The sequence below is a fragment of the Centruroides sculpturatus genome, unplaced genomic scaffold (assembly GCF_000671375.1).
Source record: "Centruroides sculpturatus isolate CEXI.00-Female unplaced genomic scaffold, Cexi_2.0 scaffold110, whole genome shotgun sequence".
In the NCBI taxonomy this organism is placed as follows: Eukaryota; Metazoa; Arthropoda; class Arachnida; order Scorpiones; family Buthidae; genus Centruroides; species Centruroides sculpturatus.
In genome coordinates, this window is record NW_019384339.1 from 493,100 (window position 1) to 505,910 (window position 12,811).

General features: G+C 35.4%; 1 protein-coding gene across 1 annotated transcript in view; it reads left to right on the top strand.

Moving 5' to 3' along the window:
* The first annotated feature begins 4,960 nt into the window (after positions 1 to 4,960).
* The window catches only part of LOC111633345 (prefoldin subunit 1-like), a 27,817-nt gene continuing 19,966 nt past the window's right edge, over positions 4,961 to 12,811 (top strand). Inside the window, exons 1-2 of the mRNA XM_023377901.1 lie at positions 4,961 to 5,134; positions 10,887 to 11,053. Of these exons, the coding sequence (XP_023233669.1) occupies positions 5,096 to 5,134; positions 10,887 to 11,053 (206 nt within the window). The 5' untranslated portion in view covers positions 4,961 to 5,095. The remainder of the gene's footprint in view (positions 5,135 to 10,886; positions 11,054 to 12,811) is intronic.

Consider the following 12,811-nt stretch of genomic DNA (forward strand, 5'->3'; position numbering starts at 1 on the left):
GAATTTGGTTTGAGTTCTTCCTCGGCTTGGTCGTCTTCTATAAGACCGACTCTTCCTCACTGTTTCTTCAGGAGTGAAAAGCGCATAGCTATAGCACTCCTCTATCTGGATTGGATTGGATTTGGTTTGAGTTGTTAATTAGCATAAAGCATAGTACCTAAATATAAAGTTGCATTGTAATTACAATGCAACTTTATATTTAGGTACTATGTTGACAACTAATGTAGAGTACAATGCGACTCCTATTTAGAATACTTAATATACGAGAATTCGAAACATCTGGCTGTTCTTTTAAATGTCTTTTCCGTTACGAGATGAAATATTCAATACAAAGAGGCCGACAAGGAAAAATATTTTAATCAGAAGTGCGACGAGATTGAAATTCCTGCCGTAAGCCGTATAAAGCTGGATTCACACTAGCGAGATTGAGGCTGAAGTTTTAAACGCGAAAACGTGTACGTCGGGCGTTCAGCGCCGCTTTCCTGTAAACCTAGAAGTTTGACAATGGTGTTTGGATAGTCAGTGGAATCATGCTCGACATTCCAAACACCATTGTCAAACTTCTAAGCTTATAGGAAAGCGGCGCTGAACGCCCGACATACACGTTTTCGCGTTTAAAACTTCAGCCTCAACCTCTCTACTATCTGACAAGAAAACGACACGTCACGGATCGGCAAAGATACGAAAAATTATGTTTTTACATTATCAGACACGTAACAACACAACGCAACAAAACTATTTGCCAATTGCTTAGTAAACATGTTTAGAAATTTCTATCGATGACTTGACTATAATAACTAGAGCCGGATTTCTAGCCATTATACCATAAGTGGTAGCCTATGGCAGGGTCTTTTTTTTCCTTTCTTTCCGCTCTGTGGACACTAAGAGGGCCTCTTTTTAGCAAGTCCATTATGGGTTCGGCCAGGCCCAACAATGGGGCGAAAAAATTCTTGGGGATTTTTCGACCCGTCCAGATTCTATCCCGGGTCCCCCAGAGAGGTAGGCAGCCATCTTAACTGCTCGGTCATCCGGCCCTCTAATGGCAGGGTCAGTGTGACTGTGGCTGCGTTTTTATATTCCTTCGCGTAGCTCCGCGCGAGTGGCATCCGTTTAAAAATTCCTGCGGTACGCGTTCCGAGTTGGTTATGATAAGGGCCCTTAGTCTCGAGTTTTTTGTTGTACTCGAATTGACGTTATCGAACTCACTCGTGTTACTGTAACTCACATAATTGGTAGTCTCGAGTTAGACCCGTCAAGTGAACTCGAAAGGCAAGCGGAAGTAGGTCATATTCACTTGTTTACGTGTATCGTTAGACATGATGGGAATATTTACAATGCATATGGGTTTGCGACTATAATGATTCGACCAATAATCTTAACTGTAACAAGTTGAAAACAAATCAACGTGAATTCGTTTACATGTGTTGTAGTTAAAAGTTTTGTCTTATAGCAATATAGTACGCAGAAACAAAATGGAAACCTCCAATGTTTTATTTGAAAAAAAGAAGCGAAGAACAAAAAGAACTATTAGAAACATATATAGAAAATAATAACAAAATGATCAGTGGAAAATTCGACAACGAATTTACAAGAAAAAGACAATTCGATTTGTGAAGAGAATTACAGTAGTTGAAAAAATTAATTGGGTATTTGGAGCTAAAAAATCCGTTGTGTAATGGAAAAAGTATTTTAATTTAATCCTTTCTTCATACAGTTTTCTTCCTTGATCTATTTTTTAAATTTTGTTTATTAAGGTTATTTATTAATCAGAACTTAACACTTCTGATTAATAAATAATCTTAATATAGTGTATAATATGCGCTTAATAATTTATACATATAATTTACTATCATTTTACTTCACTTTTTCGATGAATTAGATACTTCCTTTTATTTTTGGAAAAAACTTGCTGTATAATTTTATCAATTATGAATTAAATTTTTTTATTAGTGTTGACTTGACACGAAAAGAAATAGCATCTACTCGTGGTCGAAAAATTCGTTGCCTTCTTTAAACAACTCTTTCGTCTCTTTCTAACACTTCGATTGCGATCACAATAGCGTATCTGTCAGCCATTTTCACTTTCGTGTAGCGATCTCACATGCTCGATTCAATGTGAGTAGCAACTCACACGGTGAGATGGAAAAGCACATGAATTATAACTCGAGACTACCGATTTGACGTCAGAGTGTGAGATGGTACCACGTGACATTTTCAACACGTTGGAAGTTGTAACACGAAAAATTCGAGACTACGGCCCTGGTCAGGCTTGAACTACTAGGGTACGCATCCCCGAACGCGTTCATATATTCCAACGGAGTGCGCGCCGTCGGACGGCAAAAATGGCCGCTTGTATTAGTAGTTTACGGTGGAAAGCAACATGGTGCCTTCCGTGGCTCAGGTAGTTTCGTTTCGGAGTCCATTATTGATTTTATGAATAAAATTTAGAAGTTGTGAAAGTGCAAGTTAGTGCTTTCACATGCCGTGATGTGTCTTTTCGAATGGCAGCCGGCATTCTAATTTTTTCGTGGCTACTTTGAATGCTCTCTTGGCAAGAAAATCCATTTTATGATTAAATTTTACAATTGGAATCCTTCTTTAGTCACTATAAACCCATATTTTAAAATTGTAGATCCCCGTCACGATACAATCGGTAGTACGGGCGCCGCCATTTTTTTTTTCACTGACATTCCTAAATGCTTACTGACAGCAACGCACTGCCATAGAAGCCGAGACGCAGAGCGACCGCTATTAATGAACGCACCCAATATACTTAATATTCTTTGTACATATTTAATAAATTTTATTCTTAGCACTCTTCTGGAAGGCTTAAAATTGTCGTACCGGATTATGACAATTTTAAGTGAAATACGACAATTTCAAAGGGTACATACAATAATTCTATCCCGTAAGGTTGGCAACTCTTGACGTTTGTGATTCTCAACGACCTCCCTTCGGGTCTTAAAGGGTCCAAACTTTCACTTGGACGGCCCACGAAGCTTTTTTGCAGGCGAAATTGACCAGAGCGGGCTCATACCTAAAATACAGTACTTTGCTTCTCGCCGTAACGGCACCCGCACAGCTGATCTCCGCTTGGTCTACACCAGGCATGGCCAACATACGGCCCGCGGGCCAGATCCGGCCCGTCTAATGAATTTATGTGGCCCGCGATCAATCTTTCAATATTAGGTTGTGAAGTCCGAATAGCTCGATGAAAAATTCTGACGCATAAAAAAAAAAGGCAACTCATTGTGTGTTTAGAGTTAACCCTCCATTACAAATCTCGTAAGTACAGCGTAGATGTTGATAAAGCATGATAATGTGAAAAATGTACAGTTGACCCCCTGTAACACTGTTGATAATTCTGTTTTATATGAATTCCATGTTGTACGAGTCACTTAGATTTTACAAATACTTGTGCTGGGCTGTGAACGGCTCACGTATTTGTAAAATCTAAGTGACTCGTACAACATGGAATTCATATAAAACGGAATTATCAACAGTGTTATAGGGGGATCAACTGTATATGTAATCTCTATCTACAATTTAGTCTCTACGGGGTGACACCACAACGAGATCTCGCACTACCTCAAAATCTTCCTAGGGCAGCCTCTGGTTCCGTGGAAAAAGTTTTCTTTCCAATCCGGCCCGGGGGCAAAAACTGTTGGCCACCCCTGGTCTACACGGTACTCAGCCCGATGGCGGAATTCGATGCACCGCTTCTGGACGGTGCCCACACCACCACGATACATCGCATAGAGAAGACTATACACGCCGCTCTTCGCTCGGCATTGGGCGTGCCGACGACGACTCCTTTTCTCTCGCTCTACATAGAGACCGGTTACATTTCGCTGCAGACCAAACTTCGCCAGCGGACCATCTCACGCTATCACGCAATTTTCGAGAGACCCGTACAGCCCTCTCTACAAGCTCTTCCAAACAGTTTCCAGTTTGGATTATTACCGCTGGAGCCCGTACCAGGGGCCGTACATCACCTGTGTTCTTTCCCACTTCCGACAGGAAGGCCTGCCAGCCTCGCGCATTTACCGGCAGAGGCGTGTACCGCCGTGTACGGTTCGGATTCACTCTCGCCTCAGCCTTGACGATTTCCCTACGTCAACCAATGTTCCGCCCACCATCACGAGAGCGAGGTTCCAAGAGACTGCCGCCACCAAATGGGTGGGTTGGACCCTTCTAGGGGCGGACGCCTGAAAGTCCAGCACCTGGACGACCATCGGCGTAGTCCTCCTGGTCATCCACATCAGCGAAACCTGGTCCATCAATGGACACTGTAGTGCCTTCGGGGATACAGCGGGTGATCCAACTCAGCGCCTCACTAGACAGTCCAACTGTCATATTCTCCGACAGTAGATCGGTCCTACGAGCAGTAGCCAACGTTTCTTTCACCTCGCCTGCGGCCATAATAGACCTAGCGGACTCCATCAGCTCACACACGGAGCCCTTAGTAGTCGGATGGACATCAGGTCACTCCGACATCCCGATAAACGAAGCGGTCGAGAAGACGACGCGGCTAGATTTGCCGATCGGCTCCGTTTGGAAAACTCATGCCGTGAGACCTCACCCGGTCTATGCGAGACTCGACCATCCATCCGGGGGAAATAATGCCTTCTGGGAGGACTTTTATGGTAAACTGGCCCTATTCAGGCGTCAAATGACGTGGAGAAAACTCCACGCAGCCAGCCCGTCCAAGCGCGGCACGAACTCCCAGTGTTCAGGGTAAAGTCCACCCCAAGTGCGGGAACGAAGACTGCACGGCCAGCTGGCCCGTCTACGTACGGAGACGGCCCCTTTGAACGGATTCCTTTACTCCCGGCGCCAGCGCGACTCACCGGATTGCCCACACTGCGGGGTTTCTGAAACGACTTTACACTACTGGCTATACTGCCCGCAGTATGCCGGGGCCCGCCAAGATCTCGGCCGCACCCTATCCCTAAACTTAACCGTGGTTCGCACCCTCACGCCAATCTATTGGCCGAATACCGATCTCCCGCCTCGCCGAGGCGCTGGAACGTTTTGTTTAAGCACAGGCCGCCTCATCTAACCACCAGGCGGCGCACGTTGAAGTGTTTCCATCATGGCGGCCACTCTTCCTGTAGATATGGAGCTGAAAAAAGTTAGTTTATTAAAAATTATTTAAGACCTTTTAAATAATTATTTTTGCAGAATAAATGTCGTTAAACAATGACAAATTGATAAAAATAACCAATTATTTGACTTGATTAATTTTTAAACAAATTCATTAAAATCTATTCAAAACTATGCTTTTCTTCATTTTTATTAAATTTATCGCCTTTGTTAAATATTTAAAATAAAGAAAGTTACTTTTTCATTGTTATCATTGTGCTGAGAAAGCTTTACATTGTACACGTGAGTTCACATTATATTATGAAAGCTTCACATCTGATTTCTAATTGCTGTGATGAATAATTTTATATGGTGATATAACATATTATTATTTTTTTACTCGATCCTATTATAGTAAAATTTTGAGACCAGTTATTGTTTGCCAAATGAATAGCTGTAATAGTCAAGATTAAAATTAGGAATGTACCACGGGTTATTTTTTACTTTGACTCTTTCTACCCTGTGAACATTAAAGGCTCGGTTACATTGGGCTAGTGTTACCACCCATCTGGTTTTCACCCGGACAGTCTGGGAATTGACTCACTGTCCGGGTGAATTATTAATTTTGTCCGGGAATATCGTGCGCAACCTTTCAACCTTTTTTTTTTTATTATTTTTATTTTTATTTTTATTTTTTTTTTGCTTGTAGGATTCGTATTCATATACATCTCCAATATCCAATAGAGCTAAGTCATCTGTAGTTGTTGTTTCTTAATTTAGGTTACTTACATTACTCCTACCCAAGTCGCCCTAGTCCCTAACTGTAAGGCTCCACTAGCGTAAAAACGGATGTAAAACCACTCGCCGTAAAAGCTTCTAATCACATAACCCTGATATTTTACGCCTAAGCAGGTCGTAAAACCAGCGTAAAAGCGAGTTGAACACTGCTCAACTCACTGTACGCTGGTTTTACGACCTGCTCAGTTGTAAAATATTTTACGGCGAGGGGTTTTACGCCGTTTTTACGGTAGTGGAGTCTCGGCCTAACTGATTTAGAACTGGCATGCACTGCACTTTATTCTTCGCATTGCAAAATGACATTACGTGTGTGTCAGGAACTTCTGTTCGAACAAACCTCATCTGCTGTCCGGGTCAGCGATTTTGAAAAGGTGACAACACTACGTTAGGTTGGGCGAGTTTAGTGGCTACACTCAGACAAACTTGCTGCTATTAAATTTGCTCGAGGCTATTATTTTGACTAACAAACTTGCCAGGAAACACACTGTGTGGTCATGTGCAGTAGTGAGTAATGTCTACATCTTATCTCTTATTTTAACGTATGTAATTGGGATGTTTTATGTTCCATAATACAGGATATTGTTGTGGATATTGTTCATAAATGAGTAAAAACTTAATAATAACTACCATTACTACAGTTCCACTTTTTTTGATATTTTACATTTCAACAAGAACAACAGAAAGACTATTGGTGTTACCAGCTGAAAAAATTAAAGTTGTTATCAGAGATTTCCTTTTTCTTTGGTTGCTATATTTTGGTTTAAAATTCAAATTGTATATAAAATTATTATAATTGTTGTGGATATTGTTCATAAATGAGTAAAAACTTAATAATAATTACCATTACTACAGTTCCACTTTTTTTGATATTTTACATTTCAACAAGAACAACAGAAAGACTATTGGTGTTACCAGCTGAAAAAATTAAAGTTGTTATCAGAGATTTTCTTTTTCTTTGGTTGCTATATTTTGGTTTAAAATTCAAATTGTATATAAAATTATTATAATTGTTAAGAATATCGCTACTTTTGGATTAATTTTGCACTATTGCCATTATGTTGATTAAATGGCTAAAAATTACTAAAATGGTGGAATTACTCCATTGCTGGAAACATTGTAGCACAACAATTTGTATAGTACCTTGCTACTATTGAGTAATAAGTGATGCAAGGGAATATACTAACCCAGTATAATTGGTACTTGCTATGTGCAGGTCCATCAATGGACACTGTAGTGCCTTCGGGGATACAGCGGGTGATCCAACTCAGCGCCTCACTAGACTGTCCAACTGTCATATTCTCCGACAGTAGATCGGTCCTACGAGCAGTAGCCAACGTTTCTTTCACCTCGCCTGCGGCCATAATAGACCTAGCGGACTCCATCAGCTCACACACGGAGCCCTTAGTAGTCGGATGGACATCAGGTCACTCCGACATCCCGNTGTAGCACAACAATTTGTATAGTACCTTGCTACTATTGAGTAATAAGTGATGCAAGGGAATATACTAACCCAGTATAATTGGTACTTGCTATGTGCATTTAAACTTGTTCACTGTTTTGCAAATTTGCACACTTGTAAATAATCAGTAAACTTGCCCAATGTAATTGAGCCCTAGGAGAGCCTTATTCTCAAGCTTGTAAGTTCGGCCAGGATGGCTAAGTGGTGAGGGATAGGGTCTGACATATCCTGGGGAGGTTTTTTTCAACTGCCTAGATTTGATCCCTGAAGGGTAATACATTATCCCAGAACAGTAGGATAATGTGTTATAATGTGTTAACCTTCTCGGTTTGTTATCAGAAAACTTGTTTAGAAAAGTACTAGTTATGACTTAATGGACTGAAAAAGAAGTATAGTATTGTACTCGTTTTGAATTGGTTTTCATGTAAAACAATCAAAATAAAGTGCTTTCAAGTGCCATCAAAATGGAATAGTCAAAAGGTCACATGGGTAATATTTTATTAGTTGTTTTTTTTCAATTCTTGACAATTAAATTTATTTAATAGCATGTCTTTCAAAAAGAACTTGTGATGGTCTGGTGGTGTAGCACTTAACTACAATTACCAAAGTTTCATAGATTTTTATATTGTTTTGTACAAATCTAAAGTCATTCACTCTCCTTTCTGATGAATACCTAGGACAGTATTTTTCTACCTTTTTTATGTCACAGAACACTTGAACCAACAATTAAATTTCCATGGCACAAATTTCCTCAGATTAAATCACGTGATTTAAAGTTGTGTTTGTAAACATTGTATCGTGACATTTTTTACCACTTAACCTAATTATTTTTGTCTATATTTTTGTGAATTAAATAAAACAGTATTGTTCTTCCTTAAAATAGCAACAGGTTACAACAATAGTTATACAAATTAATAAATTTCAATTACATAAAAGCCCGAGGTAATTTATTATTGCCAAATAATAGCCTGAGGTATACTGCAGTTGGAGGGTTATAAGAAAAGCAATTAACATTAAGTTTTTATTTGCATTTAAAAGTGGCATGATAATTGCCTTTATAAACTTCCCCAACATCATACAATTTCTAAGTTAAAATAATTTGAACTAAATATGGGCAATTATAGACACATTTTTGATTAAAAGAAAATTTCATTTTAAGTGAAATAACCTGGTGTTATGCACATATAATTTTGCTTACGAATATACATTTTCTACTGCATTATGTATATTTTATTTATTATAACAATGAAAAACTTGTATAATTAATTTAAAGAGGTTTTAATTTTGACATGTACACTTATTGTTCTTTGGACTTCTTTCGAAAATAATTTGTTTAATAACCTTCAAAAATTTTTGCAGCACACCTACAATCCTCTTGTGGCACACTGGTTGAAAATCACTGACCTCAGATAATAAGTTTCTGGGGAATAAAGTTGTATTGGTGTGGGCTGGTCATTCCTTGCGCTTTTCTGGCCAGGTCATAAAAATAATAATAATAATATGTTTACATAATAAAAGTTAATTGAGATAAAATTTATTCCAATTAAGTTAACTGGAAATAACGAACAATGAGAATAGAAATCAAGATTGTATTCGCGCAGAATAGAACTTGATTTAGATTAACATATCATCATTGTTCTAGTTGTTAATTCTAGCAGAGAGCAAATGCTGTGAGGTCATATCCCTAATTCATTTAAAGAAGAATAACTCTGTTGGTGTTAAAATAACCTAGCTAGAATTTTGATCGGTATTAGCTAACTCAGTTCTGTTCAAATCGCAAAAGTGTATTGGATTCAAAGGCTTAATTGGAGTTAAGTTTTATGGTGTAGACGGTCACTCAGCAATTTTATATATATATATATAATACAGTAGATCCCCCTATAAGACTGTAGATACGTTCCGTTCTTTATGAATCAATTTTGTAGGAATCATAGTTTACGGACTACGGCTGTTTGAAAGGTTTTCTTTCATAAAATTAATCGATTCTAGAGTAATTCGACTCAACATTTCCAAANTTGTTTGGTCCCTTGGGGTTCTGTTATAGACAGGTTTGATTGTATTTTAAATTAAATAAATTAAAATTATGATTAAAAATTGCAACCCAGCATTGTGACGATGCCACAATAAATAATTGTTCATTATAAAATATATAGTATTGTGATGAGCCAACTTTATCAATATTTTCAGTAAATTATATTATTTGCCTTACTAATAATTGGATATATTTTATAGTGGAAGATTTTGCCTTACTAATAATTGGATATATTTTATAGTGGAAGACTTTATCAATATTTTTACAGTGATATAAATGTTGGCAAGGTCTGTAGGGCCTTATTTTGCCATCATTTTATCATTCTTTACTCTTTTCACCTTTCTCATTTTTGTTATCCAGTTATACAATATCTTTAATTAATTGAGATACTCATTAAAAAGAAAAAGGAGGTTATTATATAAATATAGTAATATTAAAATAAATGAATTCATTTCTCCCTATTTAGGTCCATGCATTACTTGTAAAAGATTAAATAAAGATCGAACTCTACTATAGTTTCAGACTTGGGGAAACCTTGTCTGAAACTATTTTCAGAGAATATAATTGCTATTCTATAATTCTAGTTTGTATAAGATCAAAGATGCATTCTGGAAAGGTACAAAAACAATTGTTTTCTTTATTTTTCAGTTATATTTTAACCAAATGATAGAAAACAACTAACTTTACTTTAGAAGTTATTTGTTGTATTTTAGTTTTATATATATATATATAATATATATATACATATATAATTACTGTGAGTGACCATCAGTATATATCTAAATTAAGCAATTAATAGCTCTGGAACTAATGATCAGACTGAAGTTTGGATAGTATAACTGATAATGCATCAGCACAGTAAGCAGGTGTTGCAAGTTTGAATCCCACTCTAAACATGATCTTTTCCAGAATATTCTAAAAAGTAAAAATTAATTAATTTTAGTTATTAAATTTATCATGAGATGGTGGCTTAACCATCTATCTATAACCAAATTGCTTTGCATCTAATTATTAGTTAGTATAAAACTTTGGAAGATCATTTGTTAAATGTAGTATAAGATGATGCGTACATCTCTCCCAGATACATTTTCAAGGCAACCTGTAAGGAGCTACTTTACTTTTACATTTTAAAACATAATTCTATCAATAAGTGGAGTAAATATACATATATAATGTAAAACAACAGTTAATAATTGACTGAAATGGAATAAATATAATTGCACTAATCTAACAGATTTTTAAATTGATGAATATTGTTAACAATGATTTTCATAGTAACTTATCTTTGTTAAAAAGTTTTAACTTAAATGTTTCCAAAAATTTTCAAAATGATTTTTGAATGAGTAGAATGCAAATCTTATAAGAAATATTGTTCTCTATTTTAATCAACACTTATAAATAAATATATTAATATTTATAACTATAATTATTATTATTTACTTAAGTAAAGGAATTTATAAATTTATGATTTTATTGCTACATTTATTTAACTTGTTGTTTTTTATTTAAAAGGCTTTCAAAGAGTTACAACAGAAAATGATAGAAACTAGTCAGAAATTAAAAATGGCAGATCTACAAATAGAGAATTTAAATCGTAACATACAACATTCTAAACTGACTAATACTGAAATATCTAGTATGCCAGAAAATACAAGAATGTATTTAGGCATAGGAAGAATGTAAGTGAAAAAATTGTTGTATTTACATTCTCTTATTATTTTTTTAAATTTGAAAGTCATTCTGAAATTAAGATTTCAAAATGGCTTTCTTTCATTTTGTTTCAATCATTTAATATTATCATGCCTTTTCTTTTAATTATGTTGTTAGATTTTAAAAATGATTGTTTTAAATTTAATCATTGTGATAAAGTCGGTTAACAAATAGTTCAATTTCAGTAAATTTGCAATGTGCAATTCTGGCTCCAATCTTTCCCTTTTTTAAAATGTACACTACAATTCTTTTTATAAGAAAGATACTACTCCATATCTCAATATTTTTATTTGAAATTTCTCTACAAAAAGTTTCACTAAAATTTATGGAGAGAATAAAAAAAATGGATATAATGAATTTACCTTGGAAAAACTGTACACTATGTAAAGTATTGACCCCTTAGGGTTAGTGAAAGTTTGAGAACATTGCAAAAATTTTGCAGATACAATATAACTTCGGAATAGCGGACACTGTCAGGACCGAGAAGTTTGTCTGCTATTCAGGGGTACATGCCAATGGCTATACTGTATTTTAACTGGTCATTATAAAGTGAAGAATACAATGGATTACAGAAACATCAAATTTTTATCAGGAATGTGAAAATACAAAAAGTATACATAGCATATATAATTAAAATACATATATATATATACAGTACATTATTTGTCATTTCAGCTGTAAAAATCACATTTTAATTTAATTCTAAATAACAAACAGATTTTACAGGATACTTTAATTAAATGGAACATAAAAATTACAACAAAACATAAATGTTAGTTAATTATTAATTCATCAAAAACAATCTGAGTGGAAGTAACAAAAAAGAAAAATAAAACCATTATTATGAACAGAAGGGTGGATGAAGGTAGATTTAGGCAATGATAGTTTGAATGCTGAGTTAAGAAGGCAATTTGCTAACTGCTTCAAGGGGTAAGAAATGTATTTGGTATTCTTGCATTTATAACATCATTTATAATCTAAGTTACTAATAGAATTGATAGTGATTTGTCTTTGTAGTTATCAAGTAGGTGTAATTTTTCAAACATTTTTGCTTTTTTTAACAAATAATTTATTAAAAATTGCTTTAGCCACCGCAAAGCTGTTAAGATCATAAATGCAAGAAAACTGAATATCTTCCTACACTTTAAAGTGGTTCTTATCAACTGAATAACTTCAGAAAAGTTTATAGTTTCCCAGTACCACCAGCTTAATTCCAACAATAAGACAGAAGTTTAACAACATTAATATGTCTGATGATAAAGTGTGATTGACAACTTAATTATATTAAACTTCTTTAACAGATAAATAAATTTGTTCAGTTTTTACAACCTGCCCTCTTCTATTCCTGTTTTAAGCCAGTCTTTATTCAACTCCTATGGTCAAATTTTGTCCTCTGAAAGAGTTTTTGAACCAATGCTTTGTTTTAGTTTTAAAATATTATGTATGTAATTAATTCTTTCATATTTAGAATATTGAAGGCTGGACTTGTGTTTTCATAATGCAAGTTATGGATGAAAGCGTCCATTATTTAGAGGTAAATATAATAGATGTCCTATTTGAAGAGTCTATGGATTGTAAAAATGTTACTTAAGTAGAAGTGTTCACTATTCAGGAATGTTCATTGATGGAGGTTTTACTGTATAAAAAATTTGCTTAAAAATATTAAAAATTTTACATTTTTTTACTCTCAAGTAAATAGACAAAGACAGATTTAAATTATATAGGAG